Source organism: Cricetulus griseus, chromosome X (genome assembly GCF_003668045.3).
Source record: "Cricetulus griseus strain 17A/GY chromosome X, alternate assembly CriGri-PICRH-1.0, whole genome shotgun sequence".
In the NCBI taxonomy this organism is placed as follows: domain Eukaryota; kingdom Metazoa; phylum Chordata; class Mammalia; order Rodentia; family Cricetidae; genus Cricetulus; species Cricetulus griseus.
This window is the reverse complement of record NC_048604.1, coordinates 84,246,166-84,271,095: the sequence shown is the minus strand read 5'-3', so window position 1 is coordinate 84,271,095 and position 24,930 is coordinate 84,246,166. Positions and strand designations below refer to the sequence as shown.

The 24,930-nt window shown below is 32.8% G+C and overlaps 1 protein-coding gene across 1 annotated transcript in view; it reads left to right on the top strand.

The window, feature by feature from the left end:
* The window catches only part of Dmd (dystrophin), a 1,637,847-nt gene that overhangs the window by 381,082 nt on the left and 1,231,835 nt on the right, over positions 1–24,930 (top strand). Inside the window, exons 28-32 of the mRNA XM_035449892.1 lie at positions 13–168; positions 7,195–7,365; positions 16,359–16,538; positions 16,820–16,948; positions 19,139–19,309. Coding sequence (XP_035305783.1) covers positions 13–168; positions 7,195–7,365; positions 16,359–16,538; positions 16,820–16,948; positions 19,139–19,309 — 807 coding nt within the window. The remainder of the gene's footprint in view (positions 1–12; positions 169–7,194; positions 7,366–16,358; positions 16,539–16,819; positions 16,949–19,138; positions 19,310–24,930) is intronic.

Below are 24,930 nucleotides of genomic sequence, written 5' to 3'. Positions count from 1 at the left end.
TTGTTTTAACAGAATTTGTATAAAAGCCTGAGTGAAGTGAAGTCTGAAGTGGAAATGGTGATTAAAACTGGACGTCAAATTGTACAGAAAAAGCAGACAGAAAATCCCAAAGAGCTTGATGAAAGAGTAACAGCTTTGAAATTGCATTATAATGAACTGGGTGCAAAGGTGAGTGCCTACTTAGACCAAAATCTCATCCTAGTCTTATGATATTTACTGACTACTGCACAAGAGCATGCTAAGAAAAAAAATACAATTCCATAAATCCTTATTTTGATTATCTGTCTCATCTGAGTATTTCCAAACAAAATCAATATTAAGATACCATTAGTCTCTGCTTGTCCATCTAAGTTGAAAATAATATGAGACATCAGAAGCTATTTATTGGTAAATCAGATAGCTATAAAAAACTTTTCTTATTCTAAATCCTTTCTCTTCAGCAGAAGAAATCTATTTAAGGACATAAATAGTGGAGTTATCACAGTTTGGACTCAAGACAATAAATTATATAGTTGTTCAAATTATTTTACAAATATTCTCTTAAATATTTGTGCATATATGCATATGTTTGGAAGAACACCTGTTCTTTATTTCCTCTCCTCCAATTCCTTCCCAATCCATTATTAATATCATGTAATTGTTCTTTTCTCTTTTTGATGATGTTGCTGCATAGTCAGGGTTCATGATAAATATGTCTTTGACAAGACCTATATTGAAGAGTTTTAGTTTTAAGAAATCTTTATGCTCTATTCACAGCAGTTTAATATTCACTAGCATCCCTATACTGAAATCTTTTGATGACAGGGTCTTGTGGATCATGGGCTTGTCTTGAATTCATGATAGTTGAGGCTGCATTTGAACTCCTGATCCTTCTTCCTCCACCTTTCAAATGCTGGAATTGAAGTCACATTTTACTAGGTGTGGATGATGGGTACACTCAGTAATAAAATAAAATGTGGCTAGGAAAGGTGACAATCTCATCTTAGGTTTTTCAGTTATAAATAATTATCTGGGCCAATTCTATCTACAAAACTATTGCTGTTAACATGAGTAATTTTGACACAGAACACTACAGAAAATAATCATTTGGAATTTAAAACAACAAAAAATGAAATTAAAAACTATTAGGACCACTGGTTTATTATTATTAAGAATTTAATGAATCTAATAATGATACAAATCCTTATTTATCCCCCAAACTACAAATTTGAGAGCTTATACTTAATTTAACATTTAATGATATCATTAACACAAAGTGATGAGTACTAAGACATGATATTTTTAATAACATTTCAGAATGCATCAAAAATAGAGGAAAAATTCCTATTTGAAGTAAATATTCATTTAGAAAAAAATAATGATTAAAGCAGAGTATGTTAATACCATAATATAAAAATGCTATCATTCATGTATTCCTTGACTAAGAAAAAAATAATTTTCTATTTATTGACCTTCAAATCATCTTCAAGGAAGGTTGTTTTTTAACAAAGCAAAGACAAAAAAAGCTGTATTTGATGAAATCATTCTTTCAGTAATCAAATAGAAAACCATTCTAATTGAAATGTCTTCAGAACTTACATGCTTGTACATAATTAAGTACATTGTCATTTGTACTAAATACTTTATACTACCATCACACAATGATATCCTGGGAAAATACCAATAACTGTAATGCATTCCTCAAACATCTGGCACCTGCCCTTCCAAGCTGAATCCATCATGAACCATTTCAGGGTCCATGATTGTTGCTTCAATCTCTGTGATCTTCTAGGATCCCTGCTTAGTTGAGTTTGTGGGCCTTCTCCTAGTGTCCTCAACAACTGTGGCTCCTTCAGTCCTTCCCCTACCCCTTCTACTAAGTTTCCCTGGCTTTGCCTTGTGTTTTTGCCTATGGGTCTCTATATCTGTTCCCACCAGTTGCTGGATGTCACCTATCTGATGGCAACTGAACCAGGCACTGATCGATGAGTATAGCAGAATATCATTAGGAATCATTTCATTGAATTATTTTCCCAGGCATGTTTCCTTCTACCTTGGGTAGAAGGGTAGTCTCTATTTCCCGGTCCAGTTTCTATTTCCCAGGTATCTAGTCAATGTCAAATCTGTACTCCCTTTTGTGGCCTGGGCTTCAATTTGAGACAGTTATTGATTGGTTACTCATACAAGTTCTTCACCACCATTAAGCCAGCACATCTTGGAAGCAGGACAGATTGTAGGTTGAAGGTTTTTGATTGGGTTAGTATCATAGTCCCACTGCTGGAAGCATTGTCTGATTATAAAAAAAAATGGCCATTTCAGGCTCTGTATTCCCCATTGCTAGGATAGTTTTCTAGGGTACACTCTTGAAGATTTCAGAGAGTTACTACTACACCAGGTTTCCACATTGTCTCCCGAAGGTCTCCCAATTCCAGTTTTCTCTCCCAGTACTTACACCCTGCCCCCTACCTAATCTCTCCTATTCTATTCCCAACTACCCCTAATCCCCTCACAAAATGTATTCTATGTCCCCTTCCAAGGGATCTCCATGTGTCCCTTCCTTGAACCTCCTTATTAGTTGGCCTCTCTAGGTCTGTGAGTTGTAGCATGAATATCCTTTACTTAACAGCAAATGTTCACTTATCAGTGAGTGTGTGTTTGTCTTGGAGAGAAAAATCAGTGCAATTCTTCTAAAATCAAGAAGACAAGGCTATCACATCATTTGGGGGAGGGTCTAGGTCCTCTTTCTTGTATCCGGTCTTCAATAATACCCCTCCATAGGGAATGGGATCCCAAAGTCCATTTGTGCTCTAGGGATAAACTCTAGCTCAACTGTTAGAGGTCTCATAGACTGCTCTGGCCTCCTAGCTGACACCCACATTCAGAGGGCTTGGTTCGGTCCAATACTGGTTTCCCAGATTTATGAATAGGGTCTGCATGCTCTCACTAGGTCAGGTTGACCATTTCTGATGGTCCCCCATTTAGGACCTCACTGTCCTTGGGGAGTGGCTGTGGGGTGGGTAGGGGGGTCAGTGGAGAGCATGGGAGGATGGGAGGGAGAGAGTATGGGGGGATTTATAGGTAAACAAGAGTGCTTCTAAAATAAAAAATAATAAAAAATAAAAAAGAAGATAAGGCTGTTCACTATCTTCGTATCTATTTAATATAGTAGTTGAAGTTCTAGTGGGAACATTAAGAAAACCAAGGGAGATCAAGGTGATGCAATTTAGAAAGGAAAAGTCAAAGTATGGATATTTATAGATTATATGATAGTATACATATGTGACCTCAAAAATCTATCAGAGAACTCCAATAGCTGATACATACCTTCAGAGAAGTAGCTGGATAAAAAGTTAACTCCAAAAAGAATCAATAGCTACTCTATATACAAATGAAAAACAGACTGAGAAAGAAATCAGGAAAACAGTATCCTTCACAATAGCCTCAAATAATATAATATGTTTCAGTGTAACTCTAACCCAGCAACTAAAAGAATTGTATAGTTAAAACTTTAAGGATTTGAGGAAGGAAATTGAAGAAGCTATCAGAAGATGGAAATATCTCCTATGGTAATGGAACAGTAGGATCAACACAGTAAAAATGGCTTTCCTACCAAAAGTAATCTATAAACCCAATACAATCCCATGATTATCCCAAAACAATTCTTTATAGATTTTGAAAGGATGATATTCAATGCCATATGCAAAAACAATAAAACTCAAGATAGCTAAAACAATCCTGTGTAATAAAAGAAATTCTAGAGCTATCACGATTCTTGATTTCAAGTTGTAATGCAGAGCAATAGTAATAAAATCTACATGGTATTGGCATAAAAGCAGGCAGGTTGATCAATGGAATTGAATTGTAGTCCCAGACATAGATTTACATGCCTATGCACACCTTATTTTGATAAAGATGTCCAAAATATTCAGTGTAAAATGTGAAAGTATCTTCAACAAAGTGTGGTTCTCAAACTGGATATCAGCATGCAGAAAAACACAAATAGATTCACATCTATCCCCCTGCAAATATTCAAGTCCAAGTCCTCTACATAACACCAGATACTCTGAATATTATAGAAGACAAAGTGGAGAATAATAGACTTGAATGTATTGGTACAGGAAATAACTTCGCAAACAGAACACCAGCAGTAGAGGCACGATGATCAACAATAAATAAATGGAACCTCATGAAATTAAAAAAGATTTTGTAAGGTAAAGGATACTGTCACTAAGACAAAAGAGCAGCCTACAGAATGGAAACATATTTGCACCAACTCCACATTTGTTAGAAGGTTAATATCTAAAATATATAAAGAACTCAAGGAACTAGACATCAACAAACCAAATAATCCAATTAAAATTGTGGTACAGATCTAAATATGACCAAGAATGACCAAGATCTAAAACAAAGGTTACAGCTCATGCAGGCAAGGAAGTGGACCAAGGGGAACACTTCTTAATTGCTGGTGGGAGTGAAAACTTGTACAGCCAATTTGGAAATCAATATGGAGTTTTCTCAGGAATTTGGGGATCCATCTACCCGAAGACCCAGCTATACTACTCCTGGAATTAAACCTAAAGGACTCTCCATCGTACCTCAAGGACGATGGCTCAACTATGTTTGTAGTGGCTCTATCCAGTACATTTCTTAAAACAATAAAGGTTTTTTAATATGTTTTTACAACATTGATGATTTGCAATATTGAAAGAATATGAAGTAAATATCCTTACATCTAAATGTGATTGAATTTGAGATATTCTACCTGGCTCCCTTGTTATAATACCTGTGATTTCTGTTCACTATGCTTTGACTTTTTTTGAAATAAGCATGATTAACATTGTTATCTCCAAAACACAGTTGTTAGCATTCATCAAAACAGTAACTACTGAGTCAGTTTAGTGTCCTCGGTATTTGGTATTCTTTTAAATATTTTTATCACATTCTCACAGATAAGGAAAGTGTAAAAACATGTCCTTAAGGTGGCAGTATCTACTGCTTTTTTAAAATCCTACATAGTTGGATATAAACAAAATAATATAAATAAAATCAATAATGCATTATGGCTATGTAAATAAGATTTTTTGAAATATTGAATAGAATCCTTTTTCTACCAATAGAGCATAGAAATTAGATACCTATGCATAGAAACACGTAAAGTTCTTACTTTTTTGTCTTCTGCATATCATAAACATCCTTGCAGTACAAAGGGTAGATATTTTTACTTCCCTTGGAGAAAAAGTAGAAGTGAGAATATGTTAAAATATTCAATCTTGGCTAGTGAGATGGTTCAGTTAGTAAAGGAACTTTGCTGCCAAGCCCAATGATTTGAGTTCAACCCCTAGAACCCATATTGTATGAGAGAATCAACTCCTACAAGTTCTACTCTGAATCCACCCATGCTCTATGGCAGGGGGAAGCCCATACACATGTGTGTCCATGCAAGCATGTGCAAAAGCACATGTGTGCAGGCACACACACACACACACACACACACACACACACACACACACACACACACACATACACACAGACACCACTACAACAACAACCATCCAGTAAAAAACGTATGGGGGAAAAGAATAAAACTTTGAATCTACTGGATGGTGAGATGGCTCAGTCATTGAAGCACGAGCCTCACATGCATGAAAACTTGATTTGGATTCATAGAACCCATGTAAAAGTACTGGGTGTGGTGGCCCATAATTATAGTCCCATATTGGGGAAACAGAGACAAGAATGCTTTTTGGCTAAATGGCAAAGTTGCTAGGTTGATTGTTGACCCACAGATAAATGAGACTCTGTTCCAAAGGTGGTAGATATTATTTCTTAGGATAATACTTGAGGTTGTCAACTGCTCTCTACACACATGCATGTATATGTATATAAGCACACACATAAACTTTGTCATACTGAAGCACTCACAACACATGTGTCAAAAGAACATGGATATATATATATATATATATATATATATATATTATATATATATATGTACATCCAGATCCTGAAGCATAAATATGCATTCATATTGTTGATTGTATTTTCATATACAATTTCATAACAGTTCAGACCATCTTTAAGTCTATTTTACAGGTAACATTTTAATAAAAACAAATCTTGTTTGGCATGGTAGCACATGCCTTTAATCCCAGTAATTTGAAGGTAGAGGCAGCTGGATCTCTTAATTCCTAGCCACTTTGATCTCAGGAAAGCAAGGGTACACAGAGAAACCCTGTCTCAAAAACAACACAAAAGAAGTAAACAAATATAAATAAATAAATCTTTCTTTGGTTTTCATGCCAACAAAGTAGGAGTATAAATAAAATTTTTCTCATGTATGAATACATACAACTTTTATTAAACTATTTCTGAGGACAACGACAGTATATATAGGAAGCAATTCAAAATAACATAGCAATGACTCAAATTTCACCTGAATTTTTCCTTCACAATATTCCATTGTGCTACTTGAAGTTTATACTTGCTAATTTTCTACTGGAGAATTTTTCTTTTTTGTAGATCTAGGTTTTAAATAGTGAGAGTAAATGTTTATATATAAGATCAGTTTTCAAACTTTATGAGAGTGAATTTTGGTTTTAAAACTGTTTTGTTTTATTGATAGAAATTCTGTTTATGGGAAAATTGGTGGTTGGTGGTGTTCTATGCAAAAGTAACTTGAAAATGCAGTGAAGAAGAAATTGGGAATTCTGTATATTACATTAATATTTTTGCATTGGTAAAGAAATTATTCTTTCTCTTCTTTTAATATGCCCCTAAGCAAGAGAAAGACTCAGATGCATTTTGAAGCCTATAAGCCTGTTTGTTCATGTCTTTCTCAAATGACTATAGGTTTCCTGTGACAAATAGGTCATATGTTTTTTTTTTTACTTTTATCCTGTTTATTCCAAATTTTGGCCATAAATATTGTTTTTATTTTACTTAGAGAGAAATTCACATACGTTTTCTGTTATTGCGCTATCATTGCAGTAGATAAAAGGTGCTATATTTTGGCTAAGCATTTTAGTTGCTCAAGACTTTTTAGTTACTAATTAATTTCCTGACTATGTGACTTTTCTAAAATAAGATTGGAAACCGCATGTAAGAAAATAGTTATTTTACAGTAATTGAAGTAAAAAATCCAATAAAGCAACTATAAATAATCTTGACTTACAAAATAAGCCAAATTTAATATATTAATATTATTATTATATTTAGGTAACCGAGAGAAAGCAACAGTTGGAGAAATGCTTGAAATTATCCCGAAAGATGAGAAAGGAAATGAATGTCTTGACAGAATGGCTGGCAGCAACAGATATGGAACTGACAAAGAGATCAGCAGTTGAAGGAATGCCAAGTAATTTGGATGCTGAGATTGCCTGGGGAAAGGTAAATCCTATATTACTGAAAGCTATTTTTAACATATATGAAGGCAAATAGTAAAGTGATTTTATAACTAAATAGTAATGCCCAATAGTAACAGAATCACCAATGTTACCTTGCTTCATTTTTACTTTTTTCAAAAATTAAACAGGGTCTAACTATATTTCCAGACTGATGAATCAAATGGTAAACTTTATGAAGACTCTCTCCAAAGCATACATTGAATAAATGAGTTTTGAGTAAATCTCTAAAATATGTACATTATTACCGGTGGTGGTGGCACAGGTCTTTAATTCCAGCACTCAGGAGGCAGATACAGTAGGATCTCTCTGAGTTTGATGCCAGACTAGTCTACAAAGCTACACAGAGAAACCCTGTCTGAAAATCAAAAAAATGAACATTATTTCTAAAAACACAAAGTTCAGACCTTTGTGGGTTTTCGAAATGAATCATGTGCATTTAAAGATCTAAATCTATCATTCACAGAGATTAAGTTTTATGATTTATTAGTTTATCTCAAACTGGAGTACTTTAGCTGTAACATACAACCAGGATGCAGGAAGATACAGTGACTGTTCCCCATATTGCCAAGGTCATAATTACAAAGAATCAAAAGGGAACCAAGAAGGTACTATCATTTCTGTCACCCAAGGGCACTTGGCCTACTTTCATTCTAGCTGGGAAATTCTGGTCATTTCTCTTGACAGCCAGAGGGACATTTATTACTGCCTAGAATTTAAGGTCAAACACTCATAGCTTAATATTTTTCTAGGTGATTCATTATTAGAGTATTTGAAATTGCCCTAATAAAAAGGAAGAAGTAGCTGATGTAGCTGGTATTAACAGCCTATTTTCATTTTGGACTTTGACAATGTATTGGACCATTTACAAAGCATACTCATTCTCATTTCTTTAAATTAATAAGTATTTGACTGAGTTAATTAGCTTTCTAATATATTTGCATTTATTTTTATTTTATTAAGGCTAAACATTATACTCTAAATTTGAAAAAAAATATTACATTAAAAACTTATGATCCCCTGATGCCACACTTAAAACCATTTCTATTTGTGAAAATAGTGGTGGAATATATTCCTTTTCTCTCTACTTAGAAAGGTTCGTTGGAGTTACATCTGTTTTTTTTTTAAGATCATATATGAGATTATTATGATAAGGAAGTAAAAGAGATAGTATAGACTAAAGTTTGAACTGGCCTCATTTTTCCCTTACCATTCTATCCTATAATGGCTTTCTGTATGTTTGTTTAGATTAAATCAACAATTATGTACTTAGGTATAATCTGGGATACTCTAAAAATTCAACCAAGACGCAATGTTTCTGAGAAGATAAAGATGAGATTCTATCTCAAATAAGGTCACCAGTTCAGGGTAAAGCAAATATCTTTGGTATAAGAAATCATCCAGAGGCATGGGTCATCCTTATTCTTACTTTTCAAGATCTTTGGTTGTTTCTACTCTTATCATAAAACTTGCTCATTACTGCTGTGCTTTAAATTTTACCCACAACAAGGAAGATAATGAAGTGAAGAATACTAGTTCACTCTCAATGATGAATGATAAGAGCCCCATGCATCATTTCTGCTCTTATTTCATTTGCCAGTACTAATGTAGTCTGATCAATTTACCAGAGTTGGCAACAAAGTATGGGCTTTAGATGAGCAACATTGCACCCTGGTAAAATAAATTTGCACTGAAATGAATACAGAGAGAATGCATTTTGAGAAATAATTATCTTAGCTAATGCAGTATCTTCCTGGCCTTTTACCTCAGTAACTAAAGAATGAGTATTTTTAAAAAAAGGTTTATGTAACCTACAAAGCTATATAAAGCATTATCATTGCTTATCAGCTTCTAATGTAAGTCTCCATAAAACATCCCAACCCCCCCACACACACACCAAGGTGCAGATTTTTTCTTTTTTTTATTTTACATCCTGACCTGTTTTCCCTCCCTCCTCTCCTCCCATCTCTCCTTCATTCCCCTCCATCTCCCACCTCCATCATGATTTCTGTTCAGAAAACGGTGGCAGGTTAGTTGATTCTGTCCAAACTAAATATTTTTACTCTTTTCTGTATGAAATATCATAAAATGTACAAGCTACCTTTAAGGGATTCATGAATACTCTCCAGAATTGATTTTCTGTAATTTCTTACTGTCACAGATATATTTTCATTGCTGCTTTCAAAATGACCATGCTCAATCGATTGCCAGGACTTCCTTAGCCAACTATACAAAGTAGTGGCTTAAAATGTGGAAATCTTACTTTCCATATTGCTGGAGACTAAAAGTTCAAGATAAGTTGTCAGGAAAGTTGTTAGTAGATGTACTTCTTGGTCTTCATATTAGTCTCATCTATGGACATATCTGGATACCAAATTAATTTTAATGACACTAGTTACACAGATTCACTGTCGTTACAATATAATTTTAACAGTTATCACTGTAAATGTTCTGTTGCAAAAGAGTTGCATTCTGAGGTACTAGCATTTGGAACTTCATCATGTGACTTATGGGGGAATATAAAATATACTCTGACAAGGGAGAACACCTGAAATGCAAAAGATTACCAAAATGATGCATAAAGAACAAAATCTAGACATTAAAGGAATTTGAAACTCAGCTAGTTGTGTTTTATAAGCAAGTTAGGAGACAATTTAAATTTCTAACAAATATACTCTATTCTGGAATCCTCATTAAGGGTTCTCTCAGTTTCCTAAAGAGGTATATTTTGCATTAACTTCACAAACAAATCAAAAGTCAAACCAAAACTAAAAGACATTAAAATTCCACATTACAATATCTTTTTACATTATCTAACTTAGAGGAGGTTTGAGTAGTAGACTGCATTTATGGCCAAAGACAGAGTCTCCAGGTCATCTCCTTAATTCATTCACAGCTAATGTATTTTCTTGTATGTCAAAGCTAGTGGGTTCTCACAGGATTCCTCAGTTATTCCCAGGAAGAGTGTCATCCTGGTTAGCACCCAACACCTACCCTGAACTCTCCAGCTTGGGACCTTGGCTGGCTGCCCTTCCCACCAGCTCCTATGATCCTGTACAACCCATTTCGACTACATTGGCTATGCTACCCTTTTGCCTTTTTAGTCTCTTGTCCTGGAATCTTGGTCTTCCGACTCTGTACTCGCCCCCTGCCAGTGTTCCAGGCATGTTAACTTGGAACTCTCCCAGATGTCTCTGCCTCTGCTTGTTTTCTTCCTTTTAACTATAATAAAACCTCAGCCCCATAGAAGCAGTTATGTCTTTATTTTATGTTTTTTTTTAATTCACTCTACTGTAGTCAACATGGCTTTCTATATACTGTAGCTTTAAACACATGATCCTTTTGCTTTAGTCTCCCAAATAAATAAAGAAATAAATTGCTCAACCATCAAGTAGAATTTTTAATGCTTTAAAAGTAAATCTGATTAGTTGTATATAAGAAAATCAATTCTATGTATCTCATTAATGAACAAATTTGCTTATCATCTTAACTGAGACATGTGGTAGTAAATATTTATATGAATAAATAGATATTTACTCATGATTATCATTTTTAGAATCTAACAGCTCTAACAAAGTTTATTTTACATAATTTTAACCACTAGCAGATTTTATTTATTCTAATTTAGTGTCATTAGTGAAAATTTTTGAGTCATTTAAATAAGCTCCCTAAACTCATAGTGCCATCTAAAACCTAAGAGTTAAACATGATTCCCTAAAACCTTCTTGTCCTATGGTATTTTGGATCAATCAGATTTTTCTTTGAAATGCATATCTACATTGTTCTATAGAAAAACTTGTCTGACACAATCAATAAGAGAAAACATTGAATTCTGTTCAGAATGTTAAATAATGCAAAGTAACTGATATTGGTATAAACTGATACTGGTAACACTGTAGAGAGGAGGGAGAGAACAGCCAGAGGCATCTGGAAGAGTCCAGAACAGAGAAAGAAAGTAGTGGAACAGAACATGGCCAGCAGAATTGACCCTGAGAGATAGAAAGAGGGAGAAAAGGAGAGAGACTAGGAGGAAGACAAAGAGGGTACAGAAAATAAGGACTAAGACTAGGCAAAAGAGAGAGGCAAAAAAAAGAGGCAGAGAAAAGAGGAAGCATAACTAAAATAGCAGGGTTATCAAGGAGGAGTAGCTGAGGGAGAAGCTCCTGAGCTAGAATAAATTTAGGGTAGAGGGGGAGGAGAAGTGAGAGGACCTGAGAACAACCAGGATGGACTCTAAAATTAGTGACAATTACTTGAGATACTGAGGAAGCCTGGACCAGCATGCTCTTTGGTATGCTAATAGCCAATACAGGTAGCTATTTATTTGTCCCTTTTGCCAGTGATAAGGGAAATGGCTCCCTTTTGTAGAGAGGAAACTGCTTCACAAGTTAAGGAATATTTGCTTTTGTCTAACCACCACAAGAATTTGGGGAAATGGGAGTTTCCTTAGGAACTGACAATGTTTAAATAGCAACCTATGAAACAAATTACATTATTTTTACTTGTATTTCAGTGATAAGTATTTACAATGTTCAACATAAAGAACACTCATTATTTTTCTAAATTACCTTTTTCTTGCCACTTCAAGTATAAAATGTAATAATTACTACTACTCAGTAAAACCTCATCTCAAAATGACTTTCTGTTTGACAGTGGTTTCTTAGCTACATGCAGAAACTACCTGGAAAACTTGCAAAATAGACAAATGAATGGAATCTGTCTTGGAGTCTTGCATTTAATTGGTCTGACCATATGTAGCTAGCACCAGAATATTCTGCACAGTTGAAAAACCATGGAAAATATCACTCATATAAGACCCATGAATTTCAAGCAGTCTGATGGGATATACATCCAAATCTCTTAATAATGTCCTGTGTTTTATTTTTTTAATCTCCTTCACTGTTTAAAGAAATCTAATTTCTTCTCCTAGTTTGTAGGAATAATTGCCTCATCACATCACCCTCTTAACTACAAAAGTATGAGAACTCTTTATTTCTAAAGTCTGTTGTACTATCATTCTCATGAAAAATTACATATATTTTTTTAAAAGTAAGCATAGTAATTTATTTGTGAAGTGAAATATCACTAGCAGATCATTAACTTAGTACAATGAATGCATCAAACAGCTGTTACTTAGAAAATAGAACATCTGTTCAATGCCATTGAAGTTACTATTCACTGTCATTATAGTTATGGCTATAATTTCTGTTCTGCACATTCTGCTTTCATGAAAATTTTTGCTAGATTACACATTATTAATAAAAACTCAATACACATTGCTATAAAATCCAATACTTGATGGTTTATATTATTCTTTGATTTATCATTATATTATTCTGTTGCATAGCCTCAGAGTAAAATATGTCCTACATCTTAAGCCATGATAATGTGCAAGGTCTCAGAAAAGTAATGAATATAAGATTGTGTCATGTATAAGACATATTAGACTGTATTATACACTCTTGAGGAACACTGCATAATATGCTATCAACTTAATGGTTAATATACATTGTCATGTATTATTAAAGTTTAAAAATCCCAATGCGATAAATTTCCACCTTTTAATTTTGTTTTAATTACCTAGTTTCTCATGATCAGAAATGCTAGGGTAGTTACAAATTCACTTGTATGGCTAAGCATTTTAAGATAATTTGTACAAGCATATTGGTTAATCCCTCATCTGCATTTTAGTCCATAAGATATAAATAATGATTAAAATAAAATTACTGTAGTATCCTGGTAAAAGAAATGTTAACATAATGAAATGCAAGTATATATTTGGATAAATGTGTGGTTAAATAAACATATCAACTATAAGCAGATTACCCTTAAGGAATTGTTCTAAAAGGATTGAATGAGTTCACTGGGCTATCATATATAGAAGTTATCTTTAGAATAAATGTCATGGAGACATTTCCAAAAAACTTAAAAGTTTTGAAAACTTTGGAGAATAGGTAATTGACACAGTAGAATGAAAACTTGGGAAAATAGGTAACTGACACAGTAGGATGTTTTCAAGCCTAAATGAGCCCTGTCTTGTATTCCTGGAGAAGAGTGACTATATGTTTGTTTCTGTGAGATAAGACAATTATTCCAATACCTTTCATAAGTATAATGTTAAAAATAAGAATATCAACAGAAAACAACAGAGTAGTATTTCTATCAAAAAGTGAGTTCATGACTTAGTATGCTCATTTTAATATATGCACTGCTGCATCATTTCTAAAATCAAATTCACTAGTATCTATGAGGAACTGATCTGAATGCAATTTTTTTTACATTGTCTATGTGTAATGATAAATCTTTACACCAACAGCCTGAGCCCCGTTGACACGTGGTTACCCAAAATAACACAGATTAATCTTAGGTACAATGCTGCTGGCCAATGACTAGAATTTCTCATTGCTTGCTCTGTCTTAAGTATCAACCATAGCCATAATCTATATATTTATAAAGACTTATCTGATCAAGGACTCTGCAACATGATTCCTCTCTTGTTGGGCTCACATGGCAGCTCCAGAGAAGAGAGAAGGAGGAAGAGGAAGATTTTCGGCTTGTCCCTCCTTATATTCTGAGTCTTTCTCCTATGCCACTTCCTGCCTGGATCACAAGACGTCTTTACTACATTTCCCAGAATCATCAACGACTGCTAGTCCCACCTATCTTTCTGTCTCATTGGCCAAACAGTGCTTTATTCAACAACCAATAAGATAAACATATACACAGAAGGATGTCCCCCACCATCTATGAATATAATGCAAATTTCCATAAGAAATTCATCTGCTACACCTATTTTACCATGATCACAAAAACACAGTAACTTTTAACTATTTTCATAGCTTAGTAAAAGTGCATTTGTTTACTTGAAATCATCAAACATAGTTCTTAATATTTCTGCAACTATCTGCTCGTATATTTTATTTGCAGAAATTATTGTTTCAGTAGTGTTCTACTCATGCTAAACATTTTTGCTGATCATAAAACCCCTTACTGTCACCTATTGAGTTCCAATTTAGCTGTTCTAATGTCTCCAAAAGTACATACAACTATCATCTAGGTCAAAATATAACATATTGGATATAATATTATTTTTCCTCACCTTAAAATTAACAAAAGGATGTCACACTTTACAACTTGAGGTAAAAAATAAACAAATAAAAACCCTAAGTATAATTGAGGATAAAAGCAGAACTATCTTTTCTTTTATATCATTCTATCTTTCTAACCTAGAACAATGATCAAATTCTTTATTTGTAAAGTATGTATTTTCCCCACTAGTATAAAGAATTTTTAGAGTTTAAATCTAGTCCATGTCTATTCATTTCTAAATGACCTGTGTGTTCCCAAACCTGGTACTTTCATATTCTAAAAGAAATTTAATAGTATTATCTATGACAAGTTTGCAATAATAGAGTCTAAGAGGAATACAATAAACACTCATTATTGATTTATGAACAAACTGATTTTATGAAATGCTAGTCACATCCATGTACAACAAATAGTACCAACATTGTAAGTAATCATTTCTGTCATAACAGTTACCTCAATTCCAGTATTTTAATGTTAAAGTGAGAAGAAATCACAAATATAAAAGCTCATAAGTGAAAATGTTTATTTGTTTCATAGTTATTTGTTCAATTAGTGTTCTGAGGCATATTTTTTCTTTCTGTTGATTGGATATCCAAAGCAAGAATCAAAAAAATAAAACTGAATGGAAATAAGGACATGACTGATTCTAGGTATGGTTGAGGAGAATTTTATTGTAAATATGAGGGAGAACACATCCAGAAGCATGTGGAAGAGTCCAGACTGAAAATCGACAGCAGAATAGATGGTTCCATAAAAGGAAAAAAAAAAGAGAACAAGATCAGTAGAGTAAGAGAGGAGGGACACAATAACAAAGAGGGCAAAGAGAGCCAAGAGAGGACCAAGAACCAAGAAAGCAAGTAGCCAAAATGTCTCAAGTCATATAAAAAAGAGAATATGGTGAAAAAGAAGAAAAGCTTAGGATCTGGAGAGGTTTAGGGTAGGGGGTATGTAGGTGTAGGAAGTGATGAGGAGCCACAACTTTGTAATAAGTGTTTGCTGAGAGTTTGGTGACCAGTTGTCTGATTATGTTAATAAGTGCCACAGTTAGCCATTTGTCTGGGTTTCTTTGAGGCCAAACAAAAATAGTACTAAAGGACCAAGAGTTGAATAGGACCTGATAGTTTGGAAAACAGATCACTATAAGGAATTGTGGTGTGTTACATAGACAGAAAAGACACTTTGAGAACACCTAGAAGTGAGAAATCCACTGTCTGATAAAGATATCTTCTTTGCATAGAACACTTCTATGGTTGTTCATGCATAGAATGTTTTATTCTACTTGTGAACTTACTGTGATTTATTATGGCTATTCCTTGGGGATTTTGTCTTATTTTGACATTGGCTTTGGTTATTAAGTCATTGGCATCCTTTGCAAATTACTGTCTTCTTTGAATCAGTTTTGTGCATTTTTATTTCATACTTTAGAAAATACCATGAGAAGGGTTCATCATGCTTAATGACGTATCAAAAATATTTATGTCTCAAAAAGGCTGAATATACTGTTGTAGAAAAATAAAAGAATCAAACTTGTTTAATTTTTTAAAATCAGGAACTTATTTGTAAATGAGTCTGAAATTGTTTTCCTTTATACAATTCATGATCAAATTAATATGTGATACTTAATGAAAAAACTATAGGATTAGTTATTAAACATATATAAATATGATTAATAAATCAATCACATTTATATGACAAGATATATCCTGTATACCCAGTAATGAAACTACAACATATATGGTAAGATTTCATGATTCATAATAAACACATGGTTGTAAGTTTATGACCTTAGACACTCTTTCAATGCAACTAAACACAAGCCTTTCACAAACTTTAAGTCTTAATGCTACACATGGTGTTTTACTTGCAGCTTAATGTTAATTTCTTCTACAGGCTACTCAAAAAGAGATTGAGAAGCAGAAAGCTCACTTGAAAAGTGTAACAGAACTAGGAGAGGCTTTGAAAACGGTGTTGGGCAAGAAGGAAACCTTGGTGGAGGACAAATTGAGTCTGCTGAATAGTAACTGGATAGCTGTCACCTCCAGAGCTCAAGAATGGCTCAATCTTTTGTTGGTAAGAAAAGAGGCAGAATCTTTTCCACAAACATCAGAAAATCAAAACAAGAAAATAATAGTTCAAGAATGATGTTTGTGTCTGAAAATTCAACTAGTTTTTATATATATTGATATACTAGAATATAATTCTAATATATGTTTCTATACTTAACACTATGTTCTATTTTTTATGTTACTTAAAGGGAATTTAAACACTACATTTTCTTCTTCTTACAAAGTAGAACAAACATTTTAAGAATTTTGTCTAACCAGTAATATGGTATGTTTCCAAAAATTCAGGAGTACCAGAAACACATGGAAACCTTTAATCAGAATGTACAACACATCACAAAGTGGATCATTCACACAGATGAACTTTTGGATGAAGCTGAAAAAAAGAAACCGCAACAAAAAGAAGACATTTTTAAGGTAGCAATTAAAATATTATGAAAAATAGTGTTCTAAATGCACAAGATATGACAATCATGTTTAAGCTATAAAATACCAAAGACTTTAATAAAAACATCTTGCCATATTTCTTTACTTTCTATCTGTTGCTTCCTTCTTTTAATCATCTACCATTCTTTCCTATTTTCATATCTCCATTCCTTTCTATTTTCCTCCTTTTATAGGGATAAATGACATTATAGAGTCCTATAATTTGGATACTTGTCTGACCACCAGAAGTTCATATCTGACCACCATATACTCAGTCTCAGCTCACTAAGGATTATAAAGACTAATTTTTCTGTCATATTATGAAGTAATTCTTATTTTAGTGTCAATATTCTGTGCTTCACAAACATAGTGTTTTCTCCATTCATATAGCCCATATTCAATACTAATTTTTTATCTGCTACTGTCTGATACCAATCTTGGAGTAGATTCAGTATCTCTGATCTGAAAAACACTAAGTTCAGTATGCTCCATACTTTGAGATATTTTGATACTTATATCGTACCACAGTAGCATAAACTATACCATACAATACTGTCTCATGTGCAAAATTATTCTAAAATATTATACTAAATTAACTTTAAGCTCAATACATTGGTATTTATGAAATATAAATTAATTTTTGTTTGTTCTTGGGCTAATCATTAAGATACCATATCATGAATTTTCATATATTCTAAAATTTCAAGTATAAGGTACTTTTTAAAGCATTTTGAATAAGAAATATTCAACAGGGTATTGTCCATTATCACCATCTTATGTAGACGATTTTCTTTTTGGTTTTTTGAGAGAGTTTCTCTGTGGCTTTGGAGGCTGTCCTGGAACTAGCTCTTGTAGACCAGGGTAGTCTTGAACTCATAGAGATCTGTCTGTCTCTGCCTCATGAGTGCTGTGATTAAAGGTATGTGCCACCACTGCTTGGCCAAGTTTTTATATTATACACATATAAAGAAAAGTAACATTTTAAAATAGGTTATTTCATTTTTAAATTTACTATTCAGGCATTCAATGTTTTATGTCACAAGTTCAAATTAACCTTTGTTTAAAAATGATTTCTACAACAAGATATATGAAGTGGTAATATATCTTCTTAATAATTTGTCTCTATTTGATATTATTACAATTCTCAATCAAATTTAAAAAGTTGATTTTTTGCCTATCTCATTTAAATTAATAATTCACTATTTTTTAGTTCAAATTTTCAGTGATGTGCAGTTATTATTACTGCTTAAAAACCAACTATTAGTACTATTTCTGTCTTTCCTCTATTTTGGTTACTAGTTTTTGAAACAATATCTTCTTAAATCACACAGGCTGTTTGAAGTCATTATGTAACATATATTCTCTTTTAATTTGCAAACTTCCTGCCAGTCTTTCACGTCATTTTTTTGTGCTATAGGAATTGTCTTTTTTAATGAAATACTAAAGACATTATAGGATATCTCATAAACATATTTACTTAATTATCTAGATTATATCTTGGTATTCATTTTCATTCTATTCTGTAGTTTTAAATCATAGTTGATTATAATCAAGTTTATCAGGTAAGGGCAACATTCATGTAAAGATTTTGATATAATATTTAATAGATATTTAACACATGGGCCCATGCGCTGCATGGTTTATGTGCAACCTCCTTTTATAAGCAATGAAGAATATTTAAGTACTAGAAATCAACCGTTTCCATGATATTCAAGAAAACATAAAAGATTTCAGAAGTATCAGAAATGAATGTAAAAGTGTGCTTTGGGTATTTTCCCTCCTGAGCACATAATGCAGTGGTGCTATAACTATTAATTTCCTTAAGGATAATAGAAAATAAGACTATATATGTAATAATATGCTTATTTCCAGACAATAGAAAGAAGCCAGGACATTTCCCCTTGTCCTTCCTTAGACAAAGTAGATTAAAGAGACATATATGGAACTTAAAAATGCTGTTCTAGTATTTTTATGCTCACACAGTTTCATTCTGTTTCACTCTTATTGAAATTGGTTTTGTTCTTTTCTACTCTGTTCTGCATATATCCCCACTTTTCTCCTGGTCATGTCTTCCTCTCCCTTTTCTCCACTGCCTCTCCCTCCATCTCACTCTCTCTTCCTCTGTGTCAGCTGCAACTTTATTACTAACTTAAAGCCCTGTTTCTTGCTCATGGAATATAGCGTTTAAAGGCCGAAATGAATGACATCCGCCCAAAGGTGGACTCCACACGTGACCAAGCAACAAACTTGATGGCAAACAGAGGTGGCCACTGCAGGAAAATAGTAGAGCCGCAAATCTCCGAGCTCAACCGTCGATTTGCAGCCATTTCTCACAGAATTAAGACTGGAAAGGTAGGAAGATCTACTCCAAGGTGGAAACTTGTACTAAATGATCTCTTGAGAAGGTTGCGCAGTACTCTGAAGGGATCAAGAAATCCCAACAACAAGGTTTTCAAAAGGAGTAAGAAGGCCAAAATATACTTAAGGAAATTTTGCCATAGACTATCATGGAGATAAATCTCTCTTCCTTTCTCTATGTCTTTCTTTCTGTCACACTTTTTCCGGCCACAGCAATGCTAGAACTGCACGCTGCAATGGTTTACATTTGTACTTTCAGGGACCACCTACAACAAAGTAACAGCATGTAGCAGGCCAAAATAAAAAAAAAAGAAAAAGCACAAAAGACATCTATATAAACTAAGCACTACTGAAGTATTTTTCTAAATATAATATTGCTCATGTGTAATGCATATCAAATATCCACCATGAGGCCTTGTACATCTGCATGATCTAGGATATTTGTACCTCTTTACTTGTTATGCACATTTGTGAAAATAATTTGCTCATGCTAATTGCAAGCACTGTGACAAAATCCATTTGGTTATGCTGAAATGCTCAAGTCATGAAAGCAAATGAATGTGAAACTTAAAATCAATATTTCTGTAGTTTTGTATGCCAATTTATCTTTATTCTACTTAATGAAGAACTGGAGGATATGGTACTTTTGCATGATAATCTTCATGTATATATAACAATTAATGGATCTAAAAACTTCTTAATTAGTTAGCCAAAATATGTGAATACAGGACTAGAGAATTTCAATGTTTTGATGAAGATTTGAAGTGCAAGAAATTATCTGAAAATATATCCAACATTGTCTTTATATTTTTCAATAATACATGGAACACATGCAAATAAAAATATGTATAAAATAAGCACATATTTATAAATATAGTTAAGTCATGGAATCAATTTCATTAAAAAAGTAATACATATTGACAAAATAATTCAAGTTTTTCCCTATTGGCTTTTTCCTGAATTCTCTTAATTAATAAAAATGGCCAGATATGATATTAATATTATGTTAGGGTTCTGCAAAGACAATTATACTTTATCATCATAGTAAAGCTAAAACTACTAGTATATCAGATAATTTGCCTATTCATTTGGTGATTTGTGGAAAAGTTGGAGAATGTGTTAAAAACTATTTTCATCAAATTATATATGTATATATACATTTCTAAGGAATTGCAATAAGTCAATATATGTATATGTAATATATATGGATATATATTATACATATACATACATGTGTACATATATTTAGGTATGCTTTAAAACATACAAAATGTAGTATCAGAAATTATATATAATTTAAATGATCAATTATCCTAAAATTTCACTTTCACAAAATGTACAGTGCACAACTTGAAAAAATATTGAACAAGCTCTTAAATTTTGTTTCGTGTGCATACTTTTTTAGATTGTACTATGCTACTTAAATAGCAATTGTCATTACTTCTGATTATATCCATGGTGTAGTTAACAAAAATAACTAAAGGATTTCACTAACTAAAAAATGCTATTGCGTTGATGTGCTCCTCAGTTTTATATTATTCCCATGAAGAATATATAATTTTGATAAACTCCTAAGCTATAGGCTATTCAAAAGAATACATGAATGTTCGTTTAGGTAAACTATGTCATAAGATTGTGGCTCCAAGATACTACATTGAAACAAAAGGAGAGTTTGTTCTTCACAATAAACTTAATACCTTTCTCTAAGTGAGATTCTTAACCAAGATTTCAAAGTAAATTTTTTCTATATTTTGCCTGAATAGGAGAGTTGTAATTTAGAAATCATGGATTAAGTAGGACGTTCATATCTCATGTTATATTCATCCTTCCAAGTAAAGCATAAATATTCCAAACCAATAGTTTAAAATACATACTGATAAAGCAATCAAATTTTATTTCAGAGTATCCCTGTTTTCCTTCAATTACAAAAAATATGACTAGATATAACAGTAATATTGTTTGGGGGAGATAATTAAGCTTTATCATGATAAAACTAAAACCACAATGATAAAATTTGTCTGATTATTTGTCTATTTTTCTGTGCCAAGGAATGTTATTAAGCCTTCATTTTTGTTGGGAATTGTGCAAATGCAAGGTTATAAAAACATTTGTTAAAAATATCTGCTTATAAACACAAAACCAAACAATGAACAATTGTAAAATGCGCTCAACACTAAAACCTATTCAAAGATATTTTCAAACACCTATGAGGGTAATTCTATTATAACACAGTGCTAAATTTGCCAATAATCTGTAGATAGGAAATATCTCTAAATGTCTATGTTTTTATAAGGTAGTTACATTTTGCAATTTTATTTCAATAAAGGTTTATTTGAGTAAAAATAAACTCCACATTGTAGAATATCACTGAATAAAGTTATATTTCTTGGTAAACAAGTAAATTTAAAATGATATTTATAGAAATGCATGGTCTTCACAGTGACAGACCTGCAGCATGGTGAGATTTAAATTGCTTTTACCATCATTGCTCTCCCAATAAAATTCTGAAATATAACAAATTTCAAATATCCACAAAGATTCTGCACTGACTGTTCCTGGAATAGCAGTGTATCCTTAGATTACAAAAAAGAAAAGAAAAAAATTGGATTTGTCATTTTAAAAATAAACATAAACTCATCTTTTCAAGTAAAATTTCTGGAAATTTGATATATAAGAAATTGAATATAATGTTAAAGATATATACTTATTATTATGCATATAAGTGTTCAGAGCCTCTATTTACCTCTACCTCATGTGTAGTACTACACACCTTTGTCTCTCCAAAAGAAGGAGAATTACCCTGTACCTCAAAAGTCATTATTCAAAATTGAATATATAAAATATCAAATAGTGGAGTTACTAGATAGGGAGATATAATACCTATAATTTTTTCTTTCTATGATTGAGTTCAAGTAGTATAAATTACACCTTTAGAATATGGTGTTAAATTTCACAAGGAGATCAGTCCAAAAACCAGTAACTTTTGAATTGAATACCTCAATTTTTTTTGCGTTGATAAATGAAGCTTTAAGATATATAATGACTTAACTATTATTTAGCTTAGATTACAGGGTAGGATTTTGACAGTGTCAGCCTGATATTAGACGTCAAAATCAAATTAGTTGCATGTTTGAGATGGTGGTTACTTTCCTAGGTAGATTTTCTCATATTCATCCATAACCTAGGACAAAATTTTTGGTGATGACTGAAATATGAAAGACATTTGGTACTGAAGTATATTATCAACTCAATGTAAAGATTAGTTTTAGGCTAGCCTTTCAGCAATCAACTAGATGGACAATTAAGTAGAGCAAAGATTATCATAAGAAGCTACTGCCCTTTATGCTCTGTTGAGTAATCACTAGTGAAAGACATACTTCTATACTTCTGACACAGATTGTCTACCATAAGAAATTCTAAAAGTCAAAATAATGAGTGCTTTGACTCTCAGTTAATACTGGACCTGGCTGGGGCACCATAATGAGTAGAAAGTTCTTAAATTAAAACTCCCCAGTTGCTTTGGTAAATAGCTAAATATATTACTAATTCTGTAATTTGGCATATTCCCATTTTAAGCTCAGGGCATCCTTGACATATATCAACTTACAAAGATGATACCAGTCTCCTTTTAACTTCAAAATTGTCATGTGGGTAAATGATGTAAGAAGCATATAGTTAGAAAAACATAGTTGATATAATGATTAGAAATGCTGAAAAAGAATGTTTATCAATAATTATTATTTGGTTAGATATTTTCAGCCATAGCTTAGTTCATAACTTTCGAGAACTAAAACAATCACTGATGAACAAAGGAATGGAAGAATAATTTATTTATCTTTCTCATTTCTGGTACAATAGGATAAGATCAGATGACATGTATTTTTGCCAGTTTTTTTTTTCTTTTTGGCTTTCCAAGGCAGTATTTCTCTGGGGCAGTGGAGGCCATTTGGAACTAGCTCTTGTAGACAAGGTCGTCTCAAACTCACTGAGATCTACCTGCCTCTGCCTCCCGAGTGCTGGGATTAAAGGCATGCACCACCACCACCCAGCTTTTGCCAGTTTTTTTTTTTTTTTTTTTTTTTTTTTTGCAAACACTAGTCTAAAAGGTAATCAACTAGACTTACAAATACTAGAAAGTTCTACCTCACCAATACAACATTTACAATACCTAAAACTCTACCTCTTTCTTTTTATTTAAATTGATCAACTATTTAAGATGTTGAGAACCTGCAATATTTCTTAATCATTATGAGATTAGTGTAGTTACATGGTTGTTTTAATGGAATAGGCTATAATTATAAAAGTAAACCATGAATCATTTAAGAACCCCTGGCAAATTTGAAAAACAAAACTAGAAGTGGTACCTTGGCTTAACTTACTTTGCTTAAGAGAATCTGAGTTGGATGACAAAGTGGCTGTCAAGGGGATGCTATTAGGACCAGAAGTCGCCATGAAACAGATGCATAGGAAAGATATTAGAAAGACAAATGTAAGTTACTTTTTAATGTTGTTGCTTAGGAAATCACTATTGGTTTTCATTTTCCTAGAAGCCAACTGAAAGGAGGGGAATTAGCATTTGAGGAAATAGTTGTTTGGTGGGTCTTTAGGAATTAATGAAGACAGAATTGAGAATGAAGTAGTTGTCTAGATTCTCATCAGCCATATACTACTTTCAGAACACAATGTTTTGTCCTTGTAGACACTATTAGCTCAGATTTTATAGATTTGAGTAACTTTAGTACATTAGGGATATATTTGTGAATACTGAGTTGAGAGTCATATTCATGCTAAGTGAATTTAGTAGTGGCTCCAAAAGCTTTGAGGAGATAACAATTTTGGAAAAGTCATTTAAAATATCCTCTAGTGTACAGTGTTTTGTGGAGAGTAAATAAAGATTCCTTATGAGATATAAGGTATGGAACATGAAGCTTACTTGGGAATGACAAAACTGAAGAGGCTGATTAGACACAGTAAAAACAACAATAAACAACAATAAAGATTGTGCTTAATTTAGCATGCAATGAGGACTTTGTAATAGTTCTGTTTCATGCATTCTTGAAAGATTAATGCCCTGGTGTGTGAGGAGAACAAAACTGAATAGTGTCAAGAATTAGGGAAACCAGATAGGAAGGCATTACAATATTCTGTATGAGATACATGGAGGACTTGTAATAATGGAGTATTTATGGGAGTGGAAAGAAGTGTTAATTGAGAGAGAACTCTCCAACTTATGTTTGCACTTGGGAGACTGTAAAACAAATGTCCCATACCAAGAGAAACTTGTTCAATGAAAGTAGGGAGAAGTGTGAAAATTTATGTTACTAACAAATTTTAGGGTGATTCTATTACAAATGGACTAGGAGAGCCTACTTCCAGGACTACCTAATTTGGAACTAGCACAGAGAATTTTGTCTTTGAGATACATGAAGATAGGAACTACATTATTAATTAGAATTCCAAACTGATTGGTTGAGAAAGTCAATGTATAAAATTAAATAATTAAATATGTATCAAGATATATTTCCCATGTTTCAATGTTTTCAAAAGATTTGTAACTATACCTCCTAAAGATCTGTCCTATTAACATATGTAGTTATTTCATTTTATTGAAAATA